Source organism: Festucalex cinctus, chromosome 8, assembly GCF_051991245.1.
Source record: "Festucalex cinctus isolate MCC-2025b chromosome 8, RoL_Fcin_1.0, whole genome shotgun sequence".
In the NCBI taxonomy this organism is placed as follows: domain Eukaryota; kingdom Metazoa; phylum Chordata; class Actinopteri; order Syngnathiformes; family Syngnathidae; genus Festucalex; species Festucalex cinctus.
Genome location: NC_135418.1, coordinates 21,099,229 through 21,121,307, shown reverse-complemented (window position 1 = coordinate 21,121,307; position 22,079 = coordinate 21,099,229). Strand labels below are relative to the sequence as shown.

At 36.7% G+C, this 22,079-nt stretch overlaps 2 protein-coding genes across 10 annotated transcripts in view; both read right to left on the bottom strand.

Annotated features, from left to right (window-relative positions):
- Positions 1-1,474: 1,474 nt before the first annotated feature.
- Positions 1,475-15,720, bottom strand: LOC144023941 (protein FAM3D). 5 transcript variants are annotated; one of them, XM_077529906.1, is made up of 11 exons: positions 15,495-15,720; positions 10,859-10,947; positions 6,755-6,909; positions 6,587-6,682; positions 4,851-4,892; positions 3,825-3,942; positions 3,692-3,750; positions 2,167-2,217; positions 1,988-2,072; positions 1,757-1,883; positions 1,475-1,660 (listed from the first exon to the last, which is right to left on the bottom strand). In XM_077529906.1, the coding sequence occupies exons 3-11, from the start codon at positions 6,765-6,767 to the stop codon at positions 1,574-1,576; spliced, it is 678 nt and encodes a 225-aa protein (XP_077386032.1). In that variant the 5' UTR covers positions 6,768-6,909; positions 10,859-10,947; positions 15,495-15,720; the 3' UTR covers positions 1,475-1,573. The 5 variants fall into 5 exon arrangements, with proteins under 5 accessions (XP_077386032.1, XP_077386037.1, XP_077386034.1 ...); XM_077529911.1 differs by having other exon boundaries at positions 6,587-6,603; XM_077529908.1 differs by lacking the exon at positions 15,495-15,720 and adding an exon at positions 15,313-15,465.
- Positions 15,721-16,683: 963 nt separating this feature from the next.
- The window catches only part of cfap20dc (CFAP20 domain containing), a 38,675-nt gene continuing 33,279 nt past the window's right edge, over positions 16,684-22,079 (bottom strand). For 2 of the 5 annotated variants that reach the window (XM_077531040.1, XM_077531035.1), the window contains 2 exons: positions 20,505-20,599; positions 16,684-17,379 (listed from right to left, as the gene is read on the bottom strand). In XM_077531040.1, coding sequence (XP_077387166.1) covers positions 17,258-17,379; positions 20,505-20,599 — 217 coding nt within the window. In that variant the 3' untranslated portion in view covers positions 16,684-17,257. The remainder of the gene's footprint in view (positions 17,380-20,504; positions 20,600-22,079) is intronic. The other 3 variants (XM_077531036.1, XM_077531037.1, XM_077531039.1) reach the window with 3 other exon arrangements.

Sequence of the window (22,079 nt, the reverse complement as noted above, 5' to 3'; positions counted from 1 at the left end):
AGTACAACCACAAAAATTAATTAATTTTACTGGGATTTCATGTTCTGGACCAACACAGAGCCATCAATAATTGTGAACTAGTTTGAAACTTTTTTCTGTGTTTATTGTGATGAGTCAAAGGCAGAGTACAAACAGATGGGACTTACTTGGGTGCATTAAAGGGAGCTGATTATTTTGATTTGTGTTTGTTGTACAATGCGGAAAATTCAAGTAGTATAAATAATTTTGGAAACCACATTATATTCAACATCCACCGGCTAAATGTGTAGCATGGCTAATTTACACAAGAGTGCGTCTTTAGTGTTAGCTCATTTGCACTGTGACACATTTTTTCACAGTTTGAAACTGTGAATTTGCAGTTCCCTGAAGTTCATTTATATTGATTGTTGAAATGAGAACTCAACATTTTGATTGTTCATCTAGTAGTATGTAAAAAGTTAATGGGGGGGGGGGAAACATTTAAAAATGTGGAGAAAGTTTATTCTTGTATTGACAAACTGATACCATTTTGTTTGTGATGCTAAATGTCTGTGTGAACTCAAAGCAAGAGGATGTCACCACTGCTTAGAGTTTATAGTGGGGAACCTTTTTTCATGTGGCCATGTCAGTTGTCCCTATTGAAAACACTAGAAAAAAGAGCTTGTTGCAAATGGCTCTGGCTGATCTCTTATACTCTGCTGCCACCTGCTGGCCATTTTTTTTTTTTTTTTTTGCAATAACACCATTGCTTTAAATGACCTCTTCATGTCAGAAGCTGTGTCAAAGCCTTTTGTATGCTCTAGCATTAAAAAAACAAAATAAAACAAAACAAAAAACGTATAAATACGTTTTTCTGGAGTAAAGAACAAAGTATATTAAAAACGTATCTATACGTTTTTGGGTTTGAATGAGTTAATTATAATTAACTGCAACAAGACCATGTATATGCAAACAGCAACTTATGTGAGCTTGCTGACAGGGTGGACATTTATTGCCAATATTAAGCACTTAGCATGTTGATGTTGTTAAATGAATGTCATTTGAATTCTGAAAGGGTTTTATATCAATTGATATTTCACTATGACAGCTCCACAGCTTTTTTTTTTTTTTTTTTAGCCATAATGACAGAATAGACAGCAATTTCAGAAATGCTAAATGTTCAGTCTGATGATAAGCCATCAAATGTTTTATAGTGATTGTCACAGAACCACTTATTAAACAAAATGTAGATAAGAGCAGTGAGTGGGACATGCCAAAATTATGTAAATCATGAAAAAAATGAAGGGAACACATTTTAAATGGCTGTTTGAACTGGTACGTGTGCAAATGTTTGGCCACTTAACAGGACCTCAGTGTTTCGCTATTCGGCTCCATTTGCATGATGACTAAATGATTATGATGAGGACACAAAAGGAACTTTATAGTGATATTGACCCTGAATTGTTATGACACATTGGAATAGTTTATTTAAAAAAAAAAAAAAAAAAAGTATACTCTATATGCCGGTAAATGGAAAGTGCAAAACACGAGAACATTAGACTCATTTTTGTGATCAAATTTATTCCTATTGTCCTGTTTATGACAAATGTCCTTTTTAAGAGCTTCTGGGGAAACATCCGCCCACCTCCACCGCCATGGGCCATCCGTCATAAACGTTGCTTTGGTCGTCATTAGCAGCTCGCTGACAGGTGAGCAGCCGAGAAGACGTTCGGTTGTCAGAGCTTGCGTCTTTTCCATGTGCGTAAACAGACCGGACGAGTAAAGGCGGGTCACTGACCTTCTCAAAGGAGCTACTGTTTGCTGCGTCGCCTCTTCCTGCAAACACCCAGTTGTCACGGTAACTTACGGACTCGATCAAAGCGCTGCCCATCCCGACAAAAATCTCCCTCATTTCTTTTGTCATCCTGCCGCCGAGAAGTGAAGTGGAGGGAGGGGGGGGTAAATGAAAGGTGATTTTTGTAGAGCGGGAAATCGTTTTAGCGGATGAGCATCTGGAAATTGGACCTACTTTGTTGTCACGTCGTCAAAGGAGGCCACAATGACAATCTCTCCAGGTTTAATCTCTTTCAGGTACTCCAAGATGTCCTCTGGGACTTTGGCAGATGAGGAAGTCGTATTAAAATTGAAAAAAAAAAAACAGGTAAATAAATCATCTCTGTAAAACAGATTGATAAAACACTTCCATACCTCCATCGCTCATATTCAGATAGCCACATCTGTCCACAGCTCCGTTCTCACCTGAGATGAAACAAACACACGCGCGCATGTTTATCATCTTCTGCAGCTTGCATTCATCATCATATCATCTTCCTCGCGTGCAGATAACCGTTGGCCCAATTAAAAATGAGCACGTTTTCTCATTTTTCATCCACACATTTGTCAGCCGCAACTTCCTTCTATGCATCAACGGCCACTTTGCTGATGAAGAAAAAAAAAAAATGTCACCAGAAGTAAGTGAGGAAAATATATTCAAAGTTGAATCAATAAAGCACGAAAAAAACATCTACCCACATGAACATTCGACGTCAGTAGGGCTTTGCTCTGACAGATGAAAAATATGAAGATTGTTTGAAAATTGATCCCAGCGTGACCCAGATGAGGAGACTTTGCATATCAATTTTGACCTCTGACTTAAGCTTATGCTTGTTTAAACCTCTAGGGTCAGATGTATTCAAAAAGCAGTAAACGTGTAGATTTTCATACATGGAGGTCATGGTAAGATGCAAAAGTTGAATCGAGGACACTCAACTCGCATGCATCTAGTGTCAATGCATTTCTTCTCAGGAGGGTTATTATAGTTTTTGCATTTTAGTTAGTTTTTATTTCGTTTTGAGTTTCTTTTCTTTTTTTTAATTTAGTTAGTTTTAATACATTTTCAGGGTGGTTTAGGTTAGTTGTTATTTAAATTAGTTTTAATTATTTAAAGGGATACTTGACTCATTGAACCAATATCAGCAGTGAAAAGTTCATATTTTGGCCAGAATGAATTTGATAACATGGCTCAGTTTACTGGGTTTGGTCAGTAAACTGAGCCATGATTGGTCATTAGCACAGGTGATGTCATCATCAGTCGACAGCAAGTAGAAAAATTACTTTTTAAAGTATTAATTGTACATGAAAAATAATGAAGTTACCACATTCTAGAAAAAATATGAACTTTTTACTGCTGAAAATGGCTCAATGAGTCAAGTATCCCTTTAATAAATGCTTAGTTTTAGTTAGTTTCAGTATTAGTTTTACTTTTTTTTTTTTTTTTTTTATTAGAATGACTTGTGCGCAATATTTAAAAAACACCATGGGAGCGACGTCATCTGAAGGAGCTTTTCTATTGGCTGCTGCTAGATGATGTCACTTCCGTTCCGGTTAATATCAAAATAAATTTACATTTAAAATTATCCCCAAAGGGTCATGCAGTAAATTAATTACCAAAGACTAAAACAAAGAACATTTTTGCTATAATTATAGTTAGTTTTAGTTAGTTTTGTAAACATAAAATGTAGTTTTTGTTTTTGGTTTTTTTAAAAGCATTTCCGTTTTTTTTTTTATTTAGTTAATAAAATTGTTTTTTGAATTTAGTTTTAGTTTGTTTTTGTTAGTTTTAGTTAACTAAAATAAACTTGCTTCTCAGGGACAATTTTGAAAAGTTTTTGCACACAAAATCACAGGTAAATTTTGAAACTAGACATAGCCATGTATGTATTTTTCTACTCACTGTTAATAACAACAATGTTGAGCCCAGGTCCCACGTTGTTCAATATGTGGCTCATGATGCTGCAGGGAAACATAATCCAAAAAGAATTGTACATTTCACAGGGGAGACGTAAATTTTCCGTAACGGTTCCTACATTTTGCCATCAAAACAGATCCGGGGCCCGACAACATTAGCTGTTCCACTGCGCACGTGGATTGCAAACTGATCTGGCGGGCACATTCTGGAGAGGTTGCACTTGGGCGAAGGTTTTGCTGAAAAATGAATTGTGAAAATGAGAAAGATCACAATTTTATGAGAACAGTTCAAATTTTATCAAGGAAATGTTATTAAAGTTAGACTCGAGGTTATTTTGTGAAAATACAATTTTACAACAGAGTATGAGAATACTGTAGTAATATTTTGCCAAAATAAATTCAATACTGAGGGAAAAAAACATAATTATGAGGATAAAGTTTAAATGTGACAAGGTTTGAATATTGTTTTTATAAGTTATGTGACCAAAAAGTTGCCATTATTACTAAAAGAGAATATGACTAAATAGTTGATTTATTTTTAAAACGTTCATGAGAAAATTTCACTCACAAATTATGAGACTCAAGTTGTACTTTATTTCAATTGTTAACGAGAAACAATAAAATATTAGAAGAGTGTTTAAAAAAACACGTAGGTATTTGTTGCAATTTGCAGTTTTGCAAGAAAAAGTGAGCTAATTTACAGATTAAAGTTCACAAAAAAAACTCAAGTTGTAATTTTATAATTTTATTATTAGTCTTCTTTCAACAAACATGTAATGCTATGCTACAAAGAAAAAAGTTACAATTTTACAAGAAATATCAGTTTTAGGAGAACAAAGTTGAATACACTACGTGATTTAATTTAAAAAAAATAATAATAAGCATAATTTTGTGAGGAAAAACATGCAATTTTACAACAAAGAGTAAAAGTCTGTAACTTCCTACACTACAAAAAGAGAATTGTTGAACCAATTTAAGAATACAAATTGAATTGTTGACCAACTTAAAAAAATATCACTTCCAAAATATTAAATTTACTCATAATTACTTAAACTTAATATCTTAATTTTGGACTAAATTCAAACGTGTTACCACTTGAAGCTTAAATTGGTTCAACAATTGTCATTTTAGAGTGTACTACTCACTTGGTTGGGATTTTACTTTGAATTGCGCCACACTTTTCATCCCTGCAATAGAAATAAGACAAGAAACATGAACCCAGCAAGGAGTGACCATCATGTGATGTGCGTCAATATCACCCTTAAGTACCTTTGGTGTCTTCATTAGAATCACTTCATTTTATTTTTTTTCATTGGATGTGCTATATCAGATTTTGTCAAGTCACACACACTGCTCTGCAAACTACATTGTGTGTAATATGTGGTTAACAAATACTAAATACATTTTTTTCCACATATTTTGTAGGGATGTAATGATACCCAAACATCACGATACGATATTATCACAATATGAAGGTCATGGTATGATAATTATCACGATAGTGTGGGGAGGTTGGCGATTTAAAAAAAAAAAAAAAAGTCACAATATTGTTAAAAAAACAACAACATGCAAACATTGAGTTCCTCCACATATTGACTTGGTTCACAAGCATATGTGCCCCTTCATCTGACCATTAGCATGGATTTCAAACATAGAAGGGCAAAACATGCCTTGTGAAAATTAAACTGTACTAAAAAAAACTAGCCACCAAAGGGTGCTCGAACTGCACAAATGGAAATCAACTTGACTTTTTTAATCAGATGTGCTGATTTTAATGTCGTGAAATGACGACGACGATATATCGTGGCAGTTTTTAATATCGCAATATCACGATATTGCCGTTATCGTTACACCTCTATTTTGTGATTAAACCAGGTCATTTTGACCATGAATATTTTGCTTTCATAATCATACTAAACATTTTGCATGTCTGAAATTTCTGTCAACCATGTCATTAGGGAGTTACTGCCCTTTTAAGAAACTTCCAGATGTTTTCAGAAATGACATTAAACTAGCATATTTTCTATCTTTAACAGATACTGAAACAGTGCATAGTTGCATAATAAATATTTACTTGTGCTTTGTAATTTCCGTCATATTATACATCTATAGTTGGATGTTTGCCATCTTAACATGTCCACTCCGTCATATTGAAACAAGATGTGAAAATCTTTTAGAAATTACATTTTTCAAAAATACACTGTCAGCTTGGTAAGAGAAACGTATGCACCCTGTGCTCATTTAAAAGCTAAAATTAGCCAAAACTGTCCAGTGTCCACCCTGTCATCAAGCATATTTTGCTTATTGTATACATTTTATGCTTACTGTGAATTCATTTATTTTCTTACAGCATGGTAGCTTAATCCTTAAATATTTCGAACAGCATAACATCGACTCAAAAATCCATCCATCCATCCATTTTCTTGACCGCCTATTCCTCACAAGGGTCGCGGGTGGTGCTGGAGCCTATCTCAGCTGGCATTGGGCAGTAGGCGGGGTACACCCTGGACTGGTTGCCAGCCAATCGCAGGGCACAGAGAGACGAACAACCATCCACACTTGCAATCACACCTAGGGACAATTCGGAGAGCCCAATTAACCTGCCATGCATGTCTTTGGAATGTGGGAGGAGCCCGGAGTACCCGGAGAAGACCTACACAGGCACGGGGAGAACATGCAAACTCCACCCAGGAAGGTCGGAGCCTGGACTCAAACCCAAGTTCTCAGTACTGGGAGGAGGACATGCTAACCACACCCCCACCTACTCTAAAATAATAAATATAATGTTCAATTAAAAATCTCAACTTCTTTGGGTGAAATAAAGAAATCGCAAAGGCATCCTAAGGTGATATTGACTCTAATGTGAAAACATGAAGCTCACCCAAAGGATGTCTTGCACTATGCCGCATACGTGCGTAGTCGCGCGAGACGGCCCATGTGACCACAAGAACAACAATTACAGCAGCGATGAGAGCAACTGTCAACCACAAAGAGCAAGAGGACTAAAGTAAACGCAGCATGAATTGCACATCCCCGAGCAAAACCTCACCGCGATGCTTCATGTCTCCGACAAACGAGTCTGTTGTGTTCCTGATGTATTATTTGCTGTCAGCAACGCAGCTGGTTGGTGTCATGTCATCCGTTCAGGCTGCCCCGCCGCACATATGCATGGGAAGGACCTTTGGATATGCAACAGTGCTCGTCCTTGTGTTGGGAGAGTAAGCAGGATGTGACATTGTACGTGTACACACCCACAGTGAACAAGACCATCAAGTTTCTCCCACTCGCAACGTCAAATACGGGACAGCATCCATTCACAGGTCACTGATACAGCTTAAAGCAAACAATAGCCTGAGTCTTGTTTGGATAAGAAAAGAAAAGTTGCAACCCATGTCATAAAACAAAACAATGAAACAAAATATTTCTTGACTGTCTACATTTCTGTCTTTGGGTTTCTCAGAAATATTTATGGAGGTTATTGTCTATACAAAATCAAATTGTTATGCTCTATAAAAATGATTGCTAACTTAATAACAGCATAACAGTTACAATATGTTCTATGCACCTTCACTAGTCTAAACATGGCATTCTGATTAACATTAACATGAATTAAGCAGCAAAATCAAGCCATTTTCATCCATCTCAGGGTGCGGCCATTTTGCCACTTGCTGTCGAGTGAAAATGACATCACAGTTGCTCAGGGCTCGGGTAACAACCAATCACGGCTCAGCTTCAGAAAACAAGTGAGCCGTGATTGGTCACTGCCAAAGCTCTGAGTTTTTGTAAAGTCTTTATTAGTGCAAATGTTTGTGCAACATTGGCTCCCTTTTCTTACCTCCATTTAAAAAAAGTAAAAAATAAATAATATATTGAATCGATGGACCGAGACAACAGCAAGTACCTGCAGTTTACAAGAACAAAGCTGGCTTGAATATAGTTGGAAAATAAGTTTTACAAGAAATGTCATTTTACGCGTTGAAATATCATAAAACAAACAAACAAACAAACAAGTAGTATAGGCTCTGTAATAAATGGCACACTGTTGCTTCTGAAGTCGCACGCAACAATAAAGTTTAGTAAAAAAAGAAAAAAAAAGTCAGTTTTATCTTATTGATATCCGACGCCATTTTTTCCCAATATTGGTCCAATAGTTAATGTGCATCCCTAGTTGCAATCTTATAACTTATGTTTGACTAAAATAAAGCTACTGTATATTGCAAAGCGTATTTTTTCACAAGAATAAAGTTGACCAAAACAAAAAGAGAAAAGATGTAATCTTATAAGAGTTAAGGCACAATTTATTTTTTATTGTACAAGAGCCACCAGACAGCAGCCTGATAAAGAAGCTGAGTGAGAATGGTTTCTTTATTTATTGTCATATCTCATGCTGTGTGTCGAGTTTACAAGGAAAAAAAAAACTTTTTCCTATTTCAAAATATTACAAAGGTCGTTTCTCTTTCAGTGGCCCTCATATGCCCTTGCACAAAAACATTATGATACTTGCCTTGAAAGAAAATTGTCAGTGCGTTTCAAAGCATCATTTCCTTGACATATAACAATAATCCAACACAATTTTCAGACTTTTGATATTGACCTTCCTCTGTGTGAGTTAGTTACTGTTTAAAAAAAAAAAAAAAATTAGATGATCTCGAAAGGAGACATTCATCTGTGATGGTATCAGAAGATGGTGTAAGAAATACCAATGGACAAGAAAGGTTGCAGCTAATCCTTTGAATACCATTTTGTCAAGATTTAAGGTATCAAAATATGAAACATCTGTGTGCACACCAAACATTTACTTGCAACAAGCAGACTTTCTGATAGGAATACAAAACCCTAATTCCAATGAAGCTGGGACATTGTTGGGAATAGCATATATAATTTTTTTTTAGGCGCAATTAATGACTGCCCCTTACTTGGAAAGCCTCTCTTTAAAAAAAAAAATAAAATAAAAAAATACAATTTAAAAAAAAAAAAAAGAAAAAAAAAAAAAAAGGAAAGCCTGCACTGGGGGAATTCCAGTTGCAACACAGAAGACACGTCCATGCCAAAATTTTGCAATAATAAATTCAATAGTAAGGCATATATTTGTGGAGATGGGAGTCAAGTTGTATTTTACTATTTTAAAAATGTGCAGAATTTAATTCTAGTTACTTCATGTTAAAGATCATGTGATTAATTACAATTAAAAATTTTAATCGCCTGACACCTCTATTTTTATACAATAAAAAAATGTGACACCAAAAATTGTATTCAAATTGTAGATGCTTCATTGAACACTTTACAGCCCAGCCCACCAAAAATGCATCATTTGACGTCTTTTTCCGTCAATTGCAGTGAATGAGTTAATTACCATCACATCACTACCATTCTTAAGCATACAGCCAGATATCTAAAAAATATTATTCATCTATCATTTTTTAATTGATGCTTGTCCTCATTTAGGGTCATGGGTGAGCTGAAGTCTATCCCATTTGACTTTAAGTGATCTGGCTGCCAGCCAAAAGCAAGGCATATAGAAAACCACCAATTCACACGCCCTTGACAATTTAGTCTTCAGTGACCAAAACATTACACGCATGTTTTTAGAATCAAACCCGGAACCTCTGAACTAAGATGCAGAAACACCATCCCTTACCAATGTACAGTAGTGGCAGTATTTTGAATTACTTCAATAGACCGTCACTGTGTCCCCTCAAAAGGCTATATACCGCAAAACCAAATAATTATATTATGGTGGGATCATGGTGAACCCATCTTACCTTACAAGTTCTAATGTTTGGGGTTTGAAACTTGGCTTTCAATAAAAACAAGAAAGACTGTAAATTGCTCAGATGATAATCAGTCCACCCTAAATCAGCTGAAATAGGCCCAAAAAAACAAAATTCTATAAAACATTATTAAAAAAACAAAACAAAAAACATGCTAATAGCTGTAGAGAAAAGAGCCATTAAAACAAGAAAGCACAAGGTGGCGTAATACAAGACCCCCACATATAATGTGCCTTAAACTGCAAGTTGAGAGGTTTTACTGTTATTTCCTAACAATTTCAAGTGATGTAATACTGCACATGGCCAGCAGAGGGCGTCTTTGCACTGCCGTTCACACATCCACCAAATGAATAGTGTTTTTTTTTTGTTTTTTTGTTTTTTTACATCAAGACGCTGAGAAGCAGTGTGCTCCTAACATTGAATTAAGGGCATAATGTCGCTCTATGGTGTAGTTGAAAGAAAACAATATGTTTTTTTGGTGATAAATATGTATTTTAGGTGCGTTCATGGAAGCATCAGTCATTTGTATACAACGTGCGCATATGTCACTTATTATGTAATGTATAATTTATGAGGTGAATCGTCAGAATGTCTGCTGCCTCTCTAATGAGGACAAATGCTATGGGAGGACTGTGCTAAGTTCAAGCATCATCAACAAAGACATATTACATATTACATGTTGATTTTACTTTTGAAACATATGCTAAATAATGAGCACATTCTATTCAGTCACATTGATAGTTTTTTCTTGTTCTCTCAGTCAAAGAGCAGCGAGTTTCCTTCAAGTCGGCACGAAAAAAAGGAAACGAAAGGCTTGAAAAGGGAAGACGGCCTGCTCGCAGAAAAAAGGCGGACTATTTTTAGAAGTCAATTACGGCGGTTGAAATACCCGAAATGTCAAATGACCACGCAACACCACTTATTTCATAACATGATGATAATGTTATATATTCAAAGGCAAAGAGAACCATTTTCAGGCCACCGTTAGAAAAATGGAAATGCACACTCGCCAATTAGTGACCTTTACTGTGTTGCGAGTGAAGTAATGTTTCTTTTCTCTTTTTTTTTTTTTATTGTATTTGTCGCTTGAGGTTTATTGTATTTTGTGCGTATTAAATGCCACTAACAATTGTCCAGTGAGGAGAAATTGCATCAACAAAAGGTCGCTTTTTCAAATATATATATATATTTTTTAGCGTGTGTGCGTATTTCAAGGCAGTTCTGTCGGGAACCATTTGTGGACATGGACTGTCACCATTGTTATCGTCTGCCTAAAACGCAGAAAAAAAAATTGTCAAGATATTTGGAAGTCAAAGGCGAGAATATGAAACTGCCTTGAACAGACTTGAGGTTTTACACTTGTTGAAAGAGATTTGGTTAACCTGTCAGCGTGTTCTAAGAGTGCTCCAGCAGTCATAGTTCTTCTGCGTCATTGGGCTGCGGCGTAGCCGGTGATTTATTGCAACGGATCCTGTCAAGAAAAAAGAAAAAAAAAAGCCCATTACATTTGACGTGAAAACGGAGGTTGCATTATCTTGCATTATGTCAAACGGACTCGTGGGAATACAGACATGCAATCTAACCAGTCCATCTCGTTAAGCTTCAAAACGATATCATCGTAGTGGTTGTCCAAAAAATGACCAGACCAATCAGTGTCTAAGGGGTGGGGCTAAACTGTATGATTTTAGAAGTGTTGTTTCGCAGTTCATACTCACGCATGTAATTGGAAAGTCAGAGCCAATTAGTTAAGCCCCTTTTTATACTGCACTTGTTATTTGCGGTGTTCACTGATGCAAGGCCAAAAGTAACCAGGCCACTACTCGCTATACAAAGGATTATCTTATGCAAATCATTTCCTATCTGCCTATTTCTGAAAATGTGATTCCCCCTCAATGTGTTCTGTTCATCTCTTTGATCATGCAGAATGGAGAATCTGTATACATTGTTATGCCAGGAGTTTTTCTGTACAAGTTTGATATACTCCCTATGTGGATACTGCGATTTACAATGCAGTTGGACATAAGGTTCAAAGGGGAAGTCAAACCAAAAACTTTCTTTACAATAAAATTTTATGCAACCCCACTAGCCTAAACACACTTTTCTATTTAATATTGCATTTGTGGAATATGATTGATGCAGCAAAATCCACCCGTTTTTATCAATCGCAGAGGACAGCCATTTTATCTCTTAGTGTTGACAGAAAATGACATCACAGTTGCTCACGGCTCAGGTAACGACCAATCACAGCTCACCTGGGTTCTGGGTTTGAGTCATGATTGGTCGGTTTCTGAGCCCTGAGCAACTATAGTCAGGTTTCCATCCAAATGTTTTGAACTTTTTAAACAAAATTTTGTGAAAATGCGCAAAGTGGACACGTGACTCATGCCCGTTTCCATCCGTTCTTCCTTTTGTGAATATGCGCCGTGAGATGACGTTGTAGTGAGGGGTACATAATTCACCAACGGAACGTTGGGACGATGGGGAGTTCAGTGGGAATGTTGGTTTTGGTAGACTGGAAGGAAGTAGTTTCCCTTGTTGGCTTCCCTCACGCATGTAAGTAAAATGTGTTGTTACGTTGAGAGCTAGTGGCAATAAAGCGATCTAAAATTGCAGTTTTTTTCCTTTAACACATTCAAACCCAAAAACGCGTAAACACGTTTTTTAATACTTTGTCCTTCACTCCCCAAAACGTATTTACACCTTTCTTTCTTTTTATTTTTTATGCAAGACAAGAGCATACAAAAAGCTTTGATGCAGCTTCTGAGATGAAGAGGTGACTAAAAGCAATGGTAGTTATTACAAAAAATGGCCATCAGGTGGGAGCAGAGAGAACAAGATCAGCCAGGGCCATGTTGCAAAAGCCAAGTGTTTTCACCAGGAATATGAATATTGATGAGACTTAGCTATATTCTGATGCTAATTGCTGAAAAACAAGACACAAATGCAATTATGCCATTTAGTGGCAGAAAAATGACTTCAACACAGGTACAGGTATTTTTATTTTTTTTTAAATAATACACTAAAGTACTCCATGTGAAGAGGACACCAGTTTTAATATTGTGTTGGACAGACCAGGACAGGACTATGAGCCCCCAAGTGTTACCGGTATGTGGTGGGCGTGGCTAGCATGCAGTGTCCCGTGGGAGAGAAACAGCCTGCAATCAGCAAGGCATGAACCTGCTGTCTTCGACTTGCATTCACTGTCCCTGCACGGCGTCTGTGTGGCCCCCAGTGTTGGTGTAGTGCATTCAAATCTGGAAAGGCCGGTGGGGATAAATCTGGAAGTCTACCAGGCACTGCTGACCTGCAGTCTGCCCCCCACGCAGAACCACAAAGCATGCATGTACTGTATGTGGTGCATTCATAACAATGGGAGACGGGAGCTGAGTGTGTAACATTAAAACTAGAGGACGGGCAGGGCAAAGGAGCGGAACAGCTGGGTCGGGCAACGGCACAATTGCGCTGAAGCCCGGTCAGCTTGTCGCATCACCGTACCTTGCGCCAGCCCCCCGAGGGAACCCTGAAAATGAGTTTGCCCAATAGTGTCAAGTGAGGAATATTTACAGTGTCGGATGTGGCCCTATACCAATGCGGCACCCTAGGCGAGATTTTCAATGGCACCCCACTCCATCTGCGATTTACTGTTGGCTTACAAAGGAAATCAAATAGCATTGTTTTTGTTATTGCTTTTAATTCAGGTATCAGTCAGCTAATTTACTAGATACTTTATTTTATATAATAAAAAAAAATATGATAAATTATTTAAAATATAAAACTGACCAAAAAAAAAAAACTATGACAAAAATACAATATAATTAAATTAAATAATTATAAATTTATTTAATTAATTAATTTTTTTTTTTAAATAATAATAAAATATGATACATTTTCCTTTAAAATATAAAACTGCCAAAACAAAAAAACTAAATGAAAAACTTGATGCATGTTTTCTACTGTGCGTGTATAATATACAATGTATTTATCTTTATATATTAAATTAGCTACAATTTTACTATCATCACAGAGAAATGTTGATTAGCAAATGCAGTAAAGCGGCATCTACAGTTAATATGGTATTTAGGAAGGCTAAATTATGAAATATAAATAATAATACTTAGTTATAATTGGAAATACTCGATACAACTTTTTTCCAGGCCGATAGCAATACGAGTACTCAATTCGAGTAGTCACCAATACTGATACCAAGTAAAGTACCGATACTTGTGCTTTTGATACAAAAATTTTCCCAGCAAAAAAAAAAACAAAAAACAAAAAACAAAGACAAGTGATTTTAAAGAAAGATCCGTACTGTATACCCCATTATAGCAATTTCCATAAAATTGCATGAAATTAATTGACAGTTTTCTCGTCTTCTCTTTTTCAAGTTTTAGTCCTATTTGTAACACCGTCACAAGAGGGTCGCAAGTACCGATACTTTGAAATAAGGCCGGGTATTGACCCGATACTGAGCCGACCGGTATCGGTACTTTCCCATCCCTAGTAATAATATTAACAATAATAATAATGATGATGATGATGATAATAATAATAATAATAATAATAATAATAATAATAATGTGTAAAGTTTACAACAAGTCAATAAACATTTGCTTAAATACATTTCAACAAAGTTAAGAGTTGGAGTTTGTATTTATCAAAATTTTGAAGCCAGTACTTTCCCTTTTACAAAAAAAATGATATCGCCTCTAAATATCGATTATTGGCCTCCTTGTCTACTAATAATCGATATTGGCCTTGGAAAAAAAGCATTAGTCTATCACTTTCTCTCTCTCAATATCTTACTTTGATGTGTTTTGTGTTATTTTTAAAACTGTTTTTAATATAATGGTATAAAAAAAGATGACTAGACAGTACTTCAAAAGGATATTATTTTCTATATTACTAATTTCCCTTATTGCGAAGTTGGTCACCAACGTAATCCCCGCTTCTATTTTTAGTTGACAAAACTGCTCTTTTCCTAAATCTGGTGCGACACAAGCTGGTGCCAATGGCAATCAATTCCTTCAAGAATTGTTTTATATATTTTTAGCCTCCTCTGGCCACAAAATGAAGGTATAGTTTAGAGATAAAAGACAAATGAATCCAATAAGTTTTAACCATGAAGTAGTTTAAGAGCCCATAAAGCCAACCGCTCGCTTCATGGCTTGTGGCTCAGATAAAAAGAAATTATCACAACGACATTAGTGATTCACACACACGTGTGAAACGTAAAAAGGCCAACAGAGAGATGCACTTTCTTCTCCAGGCAGTTTGCACCTCAAACAGTCTTTCACAGCTTTTCAGACCAAATCCCAGAATTCCTAGAGGAGGTTTCCAGGGTATCCTTGAAGCCATTTTTTTTTTTTTTTTGCAGCTGCTTAGCTCTCCAAGGAAGACATCTGACAGCTCAAGTGAGCTACGGTAGCCCGTGTCATATCAAAGCTTGACAGATGCGGTGATGTGAAGACCTGTATACTAATAAAAAAAAATGTGTGAATTGCTTCGTGAGCTGTTCCACTTTCGCCCAATGTCAGCTGATGCCCATGAACCCACACAGGGGTTCGTGATATTGATTACAAATGTGTGGATAGTAAACACAGGAGTTAAAGGCTGAGTTCTGTTCCTTAAGCAGTGAAATAACCCAAAGAAAAGCCATCACTGTATTTCTTCTACACTTGTATTTAATTTTCCAGCACCCTCACATTCTTTTCCTTTTACCGTCCCATTAGGGGTCACCACAGCACGTCTTTTCCAATGCAAGTCACAAATACATTAATTTGTTTGGACAATCAATTTCTTTGTATTGGCTCCTGCGTGTAATTTTCACACTACTTACCCGCAAGTGCCACCACCAGTCGTGGGATATCATTTAGCTGCTGTAATCCTTCTTAGCCTACACGTTTTCTTTACAACATCACACCTTTCACGAAGTTTACCTTTATGTAAAACGCGGCTCAAAGAAGTCTAAAGTTAATGAGTTAATTGTGCTACAAAGGAGCGCGATGTGCGTTCACTTACCTGTGTGATCAGTGATGACCCTTCGAGTGGGGAGGGGAGGGGGGGTGTAATTTCTTAATTAAAAAAAGAAAAAAAAAGAAAAGAAAAGACGACTTCAGTTCGAGCTGGTAAAAAGAAGAAGAAGCAGGGTCAAAAAGTCCAGCGTGCGACATCCTTATCAAGCAGGGAGGTCTGTATAAAGTAAATATTTCATTAAGTGGTGCTTTTGCTCGGACGCCATGTTTGTTTTCGTTTGTCAACGGCCCGGGTAGTCACTTCCGGTTCACACTACGTTGATTACATAGCCGCGCCCAGTTCGGCATTTATTTATTTATTTATTTATTTTATTCATTTATTTATTCATTCATTCATTCATTCATTCATTCATTCATTCATTCATTTATTGAGTTAGTTAGTTGCCTCTAGTTAAGACTGAAACGGAGGGAGCGTGAAGTTCATCCCGTCAGAGAAACGTCTCTTGCACACAAACAAATGACTATTTCGCTTGGCCCCGGTTGCTCTCATTATGTCGCTTACCGCTCAGACAAACTGCTCGTGATGAGACACACTTCGAGCTGGTAAACACGCCGCAGAATACAACCAACCCCTTTAGATCCACACCAAGCCCCCCCACAGATTAGGAACCTCACATCTATCCGTAATTATAAATGAGACAAAAATTCATCTTAACCCAGAAAACAGTAGCGCAACTTATTGCCTTATGAGTGACCTCAACAAAAAGTTTAGTTTTAATAGGATGAAACACAAGAGATAAATTGCAGCGAGTTGTATTTTATTGCAATATCTGAATTTCCCCACATTTATAATGGGGCACCACAGTGGACCTAGTGGTTGACAAGTCTGCCTCGTCCTGCTGGGTTCAAATCTAGGTTCCAGCCTTCCTGTTCCATATTTTCCAAAAGTGAACAAGCATTTTAGTCTTAATGCTTAAATGTTAAATTGGCTTGTTTGCACTTTTCCAAAACCACATTGATCCAGTCAAATCAATTATTCTTATTCAACGGTATTTGTACTTCAATATTAACTTTCATCCATCCATTTCCATTTTCTAATTTTGAGCATAGGTCATGCAAGCCCCACAAAGGAGTTGAGATTTGAACCCAGAACCTCACAACTGTCAGAGAGATATGCTATCCATATTTCTGCCTCATTTCAGTAATAATAATTAAAAAAAAAGCACCCATGAAAATTCATTGTTGATGGTTTTATTACTCGGCTGAAAGAAAGCGAAATCTGCGTATTCAGTAAATACAATTGTGCAGAGGATAAGCTTATAGTATTTAACATATTTATTATTCAACATTTGTTAATTATTCTACTGACGTGTTTTTTATATCCAGCAAAGCCACGTGAGTTATATGAATTCATCCAATATACACCCACAGCTCTGACAATGTCACACAAAGCAGGAATAAAAGCGCACAATCAAATATGAATCCAAATCAGAATTTCAATTTGAAAAAAAAAATGACGTCGCAGGATGTTCTTTCAGCTTACCATTTATCCGCTAGCCAAGGTTTCCCGAAAAGGGATTTTACCAGCAGATGTGCTAATAAAACCAGCAGCTGCCACAAAAAAAAGCAACTTACTCCATTTCCATGCTAACAAGACCACTGATGACGTCATTAGTTAGCAAAATGCGGCAACATGAAAAGCTCCTTGCAAGCAGGGTATTCACTGCCGATCAATAACAAAACTCTGCTGCCATTCATCCGCCGTCAATGTCCTCTGATTGATTGACTTGAAATCTCGCAAGCTTTGAGTCAAGCTAGTTCATAGTACTTCCCCGTCTCTGGATCAAGATAGCAGTTGAGGCAAGGATCATAGAGCAGATTTAAATACTCGTCTTCCGTCTCCTCTTCGTTTTCAGACTTGTCACCTCCTGCTGTGAAGAAAGAACATCAGTCGGCAAGTTTTTTTAGACGCAATTCTCAACGTAATGAATAAAAACAGCACGTTTAACAATATAGTCAAGACGCCCATTGTCCGCAACATTAGCCTGCGCAGTAATAAGATAACAAAAACACACGAGGCGAAAATGTAATAAAGCATTTATTATTGAGTTTGCGGCGGTGTAGAACTGCGCGGCGTCATACTGGGATGCTTCTCCTGGATTATTTAGTCTCTCTCATGTAGCCAAATAGTGTAAGCGTGCGTCGCCCACGCGGATGAATAAAACAGCACCTCAAATAGACACCTCCATCTTCTCGTTAGGAAACCAAGAAACAGGTGGTGTACTACAAATCGGATACCACAATGTATCGTGGTTGATGTGGTTTCTGTAAAAATGTGGCAAAACATTCTAACAATTACAGGGACAGAATTAGCAAGAATGATTCAATTGTGGGCAACAGTGTTGCGCCGCGGTCACTTTGAAAAAGCAACTTACTTTATTGCTTGCAAAAGTAACCATAAAAATGGCGGCCAATTTTGCCACTAAAAAGAGAATTGTTGAACCAATTTAATAAAATCGCTTCAAGTGGTAATACATGATTGAATGAAGTTAATCCAAAAATAGTATATTAAGTTATTAAGTTAATCAAAAGTGAATATATTAAGTTTAATGAATTATGAGTTCATTGAACTTAATATATTCACTTTGGATTAACTTAATTCAATCGTGTGTTACCACTTGAAGCAATTTTATTAAGTTGGTCAACAATTTTCTGGGTAATCTTAAATTGGTGCAACAATTCTGTAGGGACATTTGCGAAGAAAAATATTTTTATTTTAACACATAAAATAAAATACTGTAAACATAAACTTTTTTTTTACCTCGTTTTTCAATTTAAAAAAAAAAAGAAAAAAAAGAAAAGAAAAACAGTCGTTCCAGGATTTCACTTAACAAATTCACTATGGAACTCGTTTTTAAAAAAAAAAAGAAAAAAAAAGAAGATATAAAATCAATAGATTGTCTGGCTAAACTTCACTTTAAAAAATGGCATTTTTAACGTATTTTCAAACGACTGGTTTGGCTGAGATAGGCTCCAGCAACCCCCGCGACCCTTGTGAGGAATAAGCGGTTAAGAAAATGGATGGATATTAAAACTATTAAATCTATTAATGCAACATTTCTAATTTACATTATATGAATGTAGACCGCCCTGCATTCCTTTTTTTGTTTTTTGTTTTGGACAGTGTTGTATTATTGATAACTCTGTCGACTGGACAGCGTGCAACAATCTTTTCTCAAAAAAAAAAAATAATCTTTACAATAATTGTTGTATACATCCCCACTAGTCTAAGGCTAAACAGAGCATTCTGATTATTAATATTGCATTTTTTTTTTTTTATATGAATGAAGTAGCAAAATCCACATATTTTTATCCATCTCAGGGGGCGGCCATTTTGACACAACGGCCAATCACAGCTCACCTTGTGACTGTCACATGACTAATGATGCATTTGAGGATGGTCGGAACTTCGGAAGTCGGATATATCCGAGTTGGTTTTTCCCAGTTCCGACCTGAAAGCGTTCGAGGCGAACGTAAACAACCAAAATGGCGGATAGTGATAAATTGTTTTTTATTTTGGTCCTCAAAACTCATTTTGACCTCTAGAAAACTTATCTTTTTGCAATTTTGCTTCATTTATAGCTTTAATCTTGTATCATTGGCATTCCAGAGAGATAAGTACTTGACTGTATAATTTCATGAAGCGAGATAGCGGCAATACTGTCACGTACGTTGCGTTACATGAAGTTATATTATATTTATGAATGAAGAAAGCTATCTAGTTTTATACTCGAGTAAATTGAGTTTTGCCATTCAGAATGACATCACATTGTAGTCCGCCGGTGAAGTCGGGGTCCTTTTTTTCTTCCGACTTCGCAAGTTTCCGAGTTCAAGGGGGCGTTCCCGTACACACTTCCTGGTTTGAACTCAGAAAAGTCCGACTTCCGACCATCCTCGAATGCAGCATAAACCCCCCCAAAAAAACAGGTGAGCCGTGATTGGTCGTTACCTAAGTGAGACCTCAGTGAGTATCAGGTGTCCTCATGTATTTCATTATTATTCATTAACTATTCATTTTCAATAAAATATACATGAGAGGCACCATGGCTGAGAAGTGTGTGCTGTAAGATTAGTCGTTACATCAAAATGCACTTATTTTAGCGTAAATGTGCTACTTTCTAACACTCTGGTGACATCACTTCTGGCGAACATAACCAGCTGTTCTCTCTAGTGTTCTAACAGCGCTTGATAAATACTTAAAACTGTAAAAATTTAATATAGTGGGCGCGAACGATGAACCGCAATAAAAATGGGGGAATACATAAGTACAATTGTACTCAAAGCCACTGTGTCGAGTGTATAAAATGTACGCTACATTTTCCAGGCACGTTTAGGCGATAAGAAGGGAAGTCGACTCTCCCAGGTGGAATAAAGGCAGAGTCATGTGGGGTGACCTTCAGACTCAGGTGGATTTAAAAGTTTTTTGCCATTTTCTGGCCCCTCATCAATCAAGACACGAGACGCGGCGAGTGACGAGCACCTTAGGAAGCGGTAAAGAGCCCCCTCCCGTAATCCTCACTACTTTAAAGCACACCAATTTGGCTGTTAAATTGACAGGCAGTTAAATGCTAAAAAGGTTATGGAAGGCTCCGGGTGGAACATTTTATCTTATCAGAACTTGGGCGACGATAATGAAAACTAATTATGAGACACATTGTGTAAGAGGTTTAAAAAAACGATGTTGTAAACTGGAAAGGTTTCATCAATTAACCTTGTCGGTGTGTCTGGGGGGGCGGGTAAAGACCTGTAATGAGCCCCGTCTGTTTTGACCTACACAGGACAGAGAGCTTCACTCTCGTGGTTTTTTTTTATTCCTAATTACAGTTGTGTGTGCATTCCCATCATGCTTTGCTACACTGTTTAGCGTCTTGAATGTTTCCATTAGTCGGCTGCGTGGTGAAGGGGGCGGGGGGATGTATGATGCGTCGCCTCCCTGACCTCGACAGACATAAAGGAGTGATGGGGGCAGAATGAGCAACCTTAAGGTTTATTGTACCTCTGATTAGATCCTCACGATGCTTACTTGTGTTGTCTGACCTTCTCTTGCTGCTCGGAGGCAGAATGTGGGGGCTGAGCACATCCATCCACTCCCTGGGAAAAAAAAGACCATAAAGGAATACAGCCATGACAACTCGCGCCGTTACACTCTTCATCCCACCGCAGCGCACAATTGCCCCATCACGGTGCCCGAGCCTAACCAGTGGCCCGTTGTGCTTGGGCCCCTACGCCAGGGGTCAGCAACCTTTACTGTCAAAAGAGCCATTTTAGCTGGAGCTGGTTGAAGTCGGGGCTTGCCTGCAACAGTAAAGCTGCTGCCCCTGTGACCCGACCCGGGAAAAGCGGTAGATAAAAAAAAATAAAAAATGTCTGAAATAATGTCTGGAGCTGCAAAATCTTTGAACATTATAATGAACAAAACAGTGTGTTAGTGTTAGGCTAAGGGTCCAACAGCTAATTCGAACTGCGCCGTAACAGAAAATATGCAGCATCCAATGCTGTGAGATTCATTTTCTTCTACATTTCGTCTTCTATTTTGGGATTTTTTGTGGGCAATTTTTGAGACTTGTTTTTTGTTTTTGTTTTTTTGTTTTTTTTTTGGTGGCTTGTATAGTAACAGTTTGAACATTTTCTTTTCTGCCTTTTTTTCTGACTTTTTTTTGGCAATTCCAGGCATAATGGTAATGGTAATTTTTTGCCTTTCTTTTTGACATTTTACGGTTACATTTTTTTTTTCCTTTTTTAAAATAAATGATCTCACTTTTACTTGGCAATTTTGTGTACATTATATGGTAATTTTAGGGATTTCTTCTGTGGTTTTTCGACATTGTATAGTTAGTTACTTTTCTTTAATTTTTATTTTTTTTACTACATATATATATATATATATATATATATATATATATATATATATATATATTAGGTTACTTTTCGAACATTTTCTTTTTTGCCCCTTTTAAAATACATTTTCCGGCTTTTTTTGTGTGTGTGTACATTGTATGGTAGTGTTCTGCTTTTCCTCTTCCCTTTTTGGACATTTCATCAGCACTTTTTCAACATGTATAGGTATTTAAAAAAAAATAAATAAAAACAACATTTCCGTCTACCTTTTGTCTCCGTTTCTGGCAACTTTCAAATTTGGACATTTTTTTGAATACAATACATTTTTTTTTTTTTTTTTTAATCTATTTCAGTAATTCATTTAAAGAATATTTTATCTACAAATGTAAAATAAATAAATAAATAAATAAATAAATAAATAAATATACATATACATATATATATATACATATATACATATATACATATATATATATATATATATATATATATATATATATATATATATATATATATATATATATATATATATATATATATATATATAGACATGTAAATTTTTACACATTTTTTAGAGGTCCACAGGGCGCCAGAGGGACTAAAGAGCAGCAGAGTTCAGACTCCTGCCCTCTGCACGCTCAGCCTTGCCGCGTTAGCCCAACTATCATTTATTCCATCCCAGCTCGCACTGCGACTTTAAGCTGACAACATTCTGACCCAGATAGCTCCTCTC

Excerpts from the sequence above, each read along its gene's own strand:
- LOC144023941 (XM_077529906.1), bottom strand. Across the intron at positions 3,751-3,824 it reads ATCTGTTTTGATGGCAAAAT|CATCATGAGCCACATATTGA; the intron begins GTAGGAACCGTT and ends GTTTCCCTGCAG. Across the intron at positions 1,884-1,987 it reads TTTGACGACGTGACAACAAA|GATGACAAAAGAAATGAGGG; the intron begins GTAGGTCCAATT and ends TCTCGGCGGCAG.